This window comes from Quercus lobata, chromosome 4 (genome assembly GCF_001633185.2).
Source record: "Quercus lobata isolate SW786 chromosome 4, ValleyOak3.0 Primary Assembly, whole genome shotgun sequence".
In the NCBI taxonomy this organism is placed as follows: Eukaryota; Viridiplantae; Streptophyta; class Magnoliopsida; order Fagales; family Fagaceae; genus Quercus; species Quercus lobata.
Window position 1 is genome coordinate 18,848,991 of NC_044907.1, and position 6,691 is coordinate 18,855,681.

A 6,691-nucleotide genomic window follows, 5' to 3' on the forward strand; every position below is an offset into this window, starting at 1 on the left:
TAAACCTGTGTGTTCTACATCTCTCATTACAGTCTTATCTCTTATGATTAAAACTTTCAAAATTGAGAATTTCCCAAGAGTCAGAAATTGGGTGAAGCTATAGATATGTCGGACTATCTGCCACACGAAGTGTTGCTGGAGATACTGCACAGACTACCCGTGAAATCCCTAATTCGATTCAGGTGCGTTTCAAAATCATGGAACTCTCTAATTACAAGTCATGCCTTCATCGATTCCCATTTCACTCAATCACCACTTTCACTTCCTTCCAATTCCAACACACTAATTGTTAGGAGCTGCAAGAATAGACCCAATATAGAGTACTACAAATTGATTCACAATGGCAATGACTCCTCCTCCTCACTTGATCAATCTCAAAACAGCATTGAATTCCCACTAACAAGTCGTTTTCTCGACTATTTTAAATTAATTGGTTCCGTGAATGGATTGTTCAGTATTTGTGAAGAAGACCGCTTTTTTCTATGGAATCCTTCTATTAGAAAATGTATTACTCTTCCTAAGCCTAGAATTAGGGCCAAGACTCACGGCCCCATTTCATGTCGTTTCGGGTTCGGGTTTGATCCGCGGACTAATGATTATAAGGTTGTGAGGATTGTAATTCTACCCAGTACTACTGTTATGACCAAAGAGAAAAAACCACCTCTGGTTGAGGTTTATTCTCTTCACGAGGGATGTTGGAGAATAACTCGTGGTGGCGAATGCTTTCCATCTGGGATTAGTTTTAATAATTGGTTGCGACCAGTAGCTACTTTAAATGGCGCTGTCCACTTTGGGGCGAATGATTGGGGCAATAACCGTTCCTTAGTTTTGTCATTTGATTTGGGTGATGAGGTTTTCCGTGTGATATCTTTGCCAAATGGTAAACAATTCCAAGCAGGTGCTGATATTGGTACGTCAGTGTTCAAGGGATTGCTCTCCCTAATATGTTATGATTATGAGTGTATGAAGATCAAGTGTTGTTCTGTTTGGGTGATGAGAGAGTATGGCGCAGTTGATTCTTGGACTAAGCAGTTCACTATTGACCTCAATAGCCGATTTTTTAGAGTGTTAGGTTTCTGGAAGAATGGTCATATATTAGTGGAGACAAAACTATCACTTGGTTGGAATCTCTGTTCATATGATCCAGAGAGCCAACAAGTGAAGAATTTGGGGTTTTGCGGAAGCCCATTCCATTCTTTTGCTGATAGTTATGTGGAGAACCTTATCTTACTTGACAAACCAAATGATGCAGTTTCCAAAAGGGGAGTGACCAAGAAGAGGAAGTGCAGGTAAAAAAGCTTGATTCAACTCAAAATTTCAGCATTTACATTCCTCAATGCTATCTTACTATTGGTATATACTAAATATTGTTGTGTTGCTATATATAAGTATTAAGTTTCAAACCTCAATATATGGCTTTTGGATGTAATTTGTTCTTGAATGGCTATAAAGAGTGGTCATAACTGTTTTATTTATTTATTTATTAGTAATGAGAAAAAAAGTTATTAACTTAGAGAAAACTGAAAAAAAAAAAAAGACCCCCTTGTACACAGGTAGTATTCCAGAGTCTTAGAGTCTAACAGAAATTACATAAGTCCACAAACTCCTCGAAAGAGAAAAAAGACAGCCTGCTCAAGGCAGCCATCCAAACATACAACAATCACAGCAAAACAGTTTCAACTCCAATGATGTAGACTCTGTCCCCTCAAAAGTACGTCTATTTCTTTCTTGCCAAACAGTTCACATTGTACTTGGAGGAATAGTCATAGCCCCCCAAATAACAATTGACTGATGATAGCCAAAATCCCCATTGTGGTGAAAGAATATGCTCTAAGAGTCTAAAGAGTGGTCATATTTGTTAAATTTGATTTTGTGGTTTTGGTTGATTACGGGATGAGTCATTTGCAAGCAAGAAACGGTAAATATAAATGAAAGACTGATGTTATTATCTTTTTCTATGTGCTGAAGTTGTCACATCTAATCCATATTCAATACGAAAATTTGTTTTACTTTCCATTTCATTAGGCATGCTAAAATTTTTCTGCTATGATCAGCTGTTGCCTTCTGATACTGTGTTGTGTACATGACAATAAGACATTGTTTTGCATCAATCTAAATTCAATAAAGTGTAGAATGAGGCCAAGCATTTAAAAGTTACTGTAACCATGTAACTGTAGGTAGAGTCATTGTGTTTTGTTAGGGGTTTTTATTGATGAAATATATTATGTTGTATTGAGTGTAGGAGTTGCATCAATCTGAGGTGATCCTAGCGACAACCTTAGTGTTTCTAAAGTTTGCCTCATTTTTCCTATTTAGTCTAGAGTTTCTAAAGTAGTAATGGAATCCTTAAATTTTTAAGAATGATCTAATTTGGTATACGTGCTAATATGGACACTGACATTTCATGTGATTGGGCACGTTTATGATTAAAAGAAAAAGGTTCTTAATGGTTTAAAAATTATACACTGGTAGTCTAGGTGGATTACAAGTGCCATGGGACTCCCACAATGGCTTATAATTTCTTTGTGGTATTGACACAGAGCAAAAAACAAAACAGAGCATAAGATTGTCCACTTTTCTGAACTTGATTTTGTTGAATAGTTCTCTATTTCAATGTTGGGAAAATACAAGGATATAAAAAGGAAGAAAATGGGGTAATTGGGAAAACTTCAATGACCAAGTTGGATTATTTTACAAAATTTAATACTTTGAAACTCTAAGCCCAAACTGAAAAATGGGAGAAACTTTAAGAACTAAAGTGGTGATCGCCCAAAAATAAGTACTGTTTTGCTTTAAGTGAGTTATATGAAGTAGACTCTATCTTCTGCACTCTATTGATTGCCCAAGAACTTTTCTAGACCGCTGTCCAGAATTCTTCAGATTTGTTAGACATAGGGGCCTGGATTTCAGATTACTTTGTGTGGGTTAATGGTACAGTGCATTTGAAACCTGTGTTTACTAGAGAGGCACAAGACTGGGAGTTGGAGTCAATGACTGATTTTTTGGATGATTTGTATGCTGCCTAGGTCAATCCTAATTTCTGTGACAAATTTATTTGGCTTCCTTCTCCCCAAGGAAGGATTTTAGAAAGAGGTATTATAGAGTGCTTCAAGTAAATTCTGAGGTTCTGTCCCTGTTTCCTTGGAAGTGCATATGGAAATCTCTCTCTCCTCCTAGAGTTTCTATCTTTGTTTGGGAGGCTGTGCTCTAGGGAATATATTGACAACAAACAATATCCGGAAGAGGGGTTTTGTTATAGCGGATTGGTGCTGTTTATGTAAATCTGATGGGGAATCTGTTAGTCATTTGTTCCTGTGTTGTCCTCTTGCTTCCGAGTTGTTGGCATTCATATTTTGACTAGTTGGAATTGCATGGGTCATGCCTAAATCTGTTGAAGCCAAGCTAGAATCTTGGGTTGGAATTGCATTGTCCTTTGTGCTTGCCAGTCTTTAGTGGTTGCTGCTCTCATCGAACTAGTTGATTTTAAAATGATGTGGGTCTCTTATATTCTTTAGAAAAGTTGAAAGAAGCAATTGTTTGGTTAAAATTCAGAATATATACATTTCAAATGTATGTACAAGACAGTATGATACCCTTAGCGTTAACATGATTTGTCACTTTATCCACTTCCTCTCTCTAGAACTGTTTTATATACATCAGTACTTTCTAATTCCGTTTCTATCCTGGAGATTCTTCTACCTGAACTAATGAATTATTATTGCACTTTGGCCATGTTTGTTTCATGGATAATCAAGGGAAAGAAAATGAATTTTTGGAATATTTTCTACTTGTCGACTATGTTCATGGAGTATGGTTGATAATGCGAGAAAATTTGCATTGGCTCTTTATAGGATTATTGATTTGATTTGCATGTTTTTCTGTATCTTTTTTGTTGAAGAATTGATTGGTTGATTGGTTGATTGGTTTATTGGTCCCATAAAATTGGCACTTCTTGGACAGAACTTAGTTTGTAGTTTGTTATGGTTTATTACAATATCCTTAATGTGACTATGTTTTTAAGTGATTACGAGATATAGTTTGTAAGCGTAAATGAACTTTTAGTCCCTACATTTTCATTTTTTCCATTTTAGTCCCTACATTTTCATTTTACTACTTTTAATCTCTAAACCAATTAACGCGTGACATTTAAGTTCTTACCGTCACCCAACTAACAGAAAAAGCTTATATGACTGATGGCACATTAAAATAATAATTAAAAAATCTATTTTGGCATTAAAAAATGCCACATCAACATCTAAATTAAAAAATATATATTAATTTAACTAAATGAAAAAAAAATTAAAAACAAAAAATCACATGAATTGAGATCTAAGAGTGTCTTGAACAAGAACAACAAGAATATAAACCCAAAAAAAAAATAAAAAAAAATAAAAATAAAAAAAACAAAAAAAAAACACAACAACAACAACAAAAAACAACCATTCAAGACCGAATTCTCCAGCAAATCACTAATCCACATGATTTTCACAAATCAAACTCATAAACCCAATAAACAAACCAATCTCCAACAAACCCATAAACCTATATTTTCTTAGGAAACAAACACAAAATACCCAAAAAATTTAGCTTTCTTCCTCACCACCACCAAGAATATCCCTCAAAGACCTGTACATAATCCCCAGTTGCTTCGAGTACCTGAACATGTTGTGACTCTTGCCTGAACCCGTTGGACTGTACGTCATAATGGTGCATTTTTCTCCTAACTTCACGCTGTGGATTCTTGACTCCACAAAAGTCTTGTAGAAGAGATCAAGGTCTTGGTCTTCGAAAAGAGAAACCCCATCTAGGCTAAAGTCTCGGTAGCCAAAATCGGCTTGAACCCGAATGGAATGGTTGTTTGAATTAACATTCCAAACCAAAGTGGGTTTTTCTTTCCGATATGGGTAGTCTCAGATCCGAGCGATTACTTCGACCGGGTGTTCTTGTGGGTGTGGGATTTCATTGGCCAATGTGTTTGGATTCGAAGATGGGTTTGGTTTGTTTGCATTGTTGTAATGTAAACGAAGCTTGGATTGTGGTGTTTTGATATGTGTCAGGTTTGCTTGATTTACTTTTGAAGATGGTGTGGGAGCCATTAGAGTGAGAACCAAGAAGAAATTTCAAGACTGAGTTTAAAGAAGACTCCAAGAGAGACAAATAATTCTATTTATGTGTTAGATATGGGTTTGTGTTCTTGTTCAAGACACACTTAGATCTTAATTCATGTGATTTTTTGTTTTTAATTTTTTAATTTAGTTAAAATTAATAAATTAATTTTTTTTTTAATTTAGATGCTAATGTGGCATTTTTTAATGCCAATATATATTTATTAATTATTATTTTAATGTGTCGTCAGTCACGTCAGTTTTTTTTGTTAGTTGGGTGACGGTAAGGACTTAAATGTAACTCGTTAATTGGTTTAGGAATTAAAAGTGATAAAATGAAAATGTAAGGACCAAAATGGAAAAAAACCAAAATGTAGAGAATAAAAGTGCACTTACGCCTAGTACACAAATCTTGTCTTTTTATATTGTTGTGTTGGTAATTTGATTGTTGTTATGACATGATTTTGGAGTATGGTTGGTAATAAGAGAATTTAATTTCTCTAATGATTATATAGATTGAAGATTAATATCTTTTATGTTTGTCATCTATGTTGCAGGTAATAACACTACATGGAAGGACAGAAGGACGCAGTCGTGTAATGTGGCAAGTTGGCAACTGTTATTCTTTTTCTTTTTTTTTTGGGGGGTTGCCTGTTGCTCTTTGTCAAGCCTTTTTTCGATAATCGCTCCTTGTCAAGCCTTCTTTGTTTGGAAAGGATAGTTTTAAATTTTAGACTAAATGTAAAGTATAATTACTAATATTAGGATAATTTTGATTTTTTTTTTCATATATAATTAAAGATATTTTATTAAAAGAAAAGAGTACTTCATATTTACGAAGCACAATGATAAAGACAACGTAACTTAAAAGATAACAAAAGAAAGAAAAAAATAATACAAGAATAAAGTACTTCTGTGAAATCTAAATGGAAATGGTACTAGTAAGACTCCATGCATGAGACTAATCAAACAAAGTTTGAAATATCCCTAACTCCAACTAAGCTTATGATTTTTATGTATGGTAACATATGAGTTTGGTTTACTTCCAATACTTTTTTAACTGAAATCTCCTTTTATTTAAATGAGAAATTATTACTTGTCATTGTATATTTAAAACAAAAGGACATGTTTAGTTAAAAAAGTATTGGAGGTAAGTCAAATTCATAAAAAAAGAAAATAAAAAAAAATTAAAAAGTATTTTGCTTGCTCTTTACATGATAACTGCATTAGACAGAGCTAGAAAAAATTTCAAATATATGAGGGGATAAAGTTAAGCTCCAAACAAGTTTGGAGGATTTTCCTCATGCTACTACTTGATGTTTTATAAAACTATCCATTTGTTTAAATGAGAAATTATTGCTTGCCATTGTATATTTAAAATAAAATGACATGTTCAATTAAAAAAGTATTGGATGTAAGCTAAATCCATATAAAAAAAAAAGGGTATTTTGCTTGCTCTTTACATGATAACTGCATTAGACATAGCTAGAAAAAATTTTGAGAGGATAAAGTTAAGCTCCAAACAAGTTTGGAGGATTTTCCTCATGTTTCTACTTGATGTTTTATAAAACTATATATCCATTTAT

The 6,691-nt window shown here is 33.8% G+C and overlaps 1 protein-coding gene across 1 annotated transcript; it reads left to right on the plus strand.

Moving 5' to 3' along the window:
* Positions 1 to 5,882, plus strand: LOC115983183 (F-box/kelch-repeat protein At3g23880-like). Its single transcript, XM_031105825.1, has 2 exons — positions 1 to 1,289; positions 5,663 to 5,882. Exons 1-2 carry the CDS (start codon positions 106 to 108, stop codon positions 5,664 to 5,666), a joined length of 1,188 nt encoding a protein of 395 aa, XP_030961685.1. The 5' UTR covers positions 1 to 105; the 3' UTR covers positions 5,667 to 5,882.
* The last annotated feature ends 809 nt before the right edge of the window (positions 5,883 to 6,691 follow it).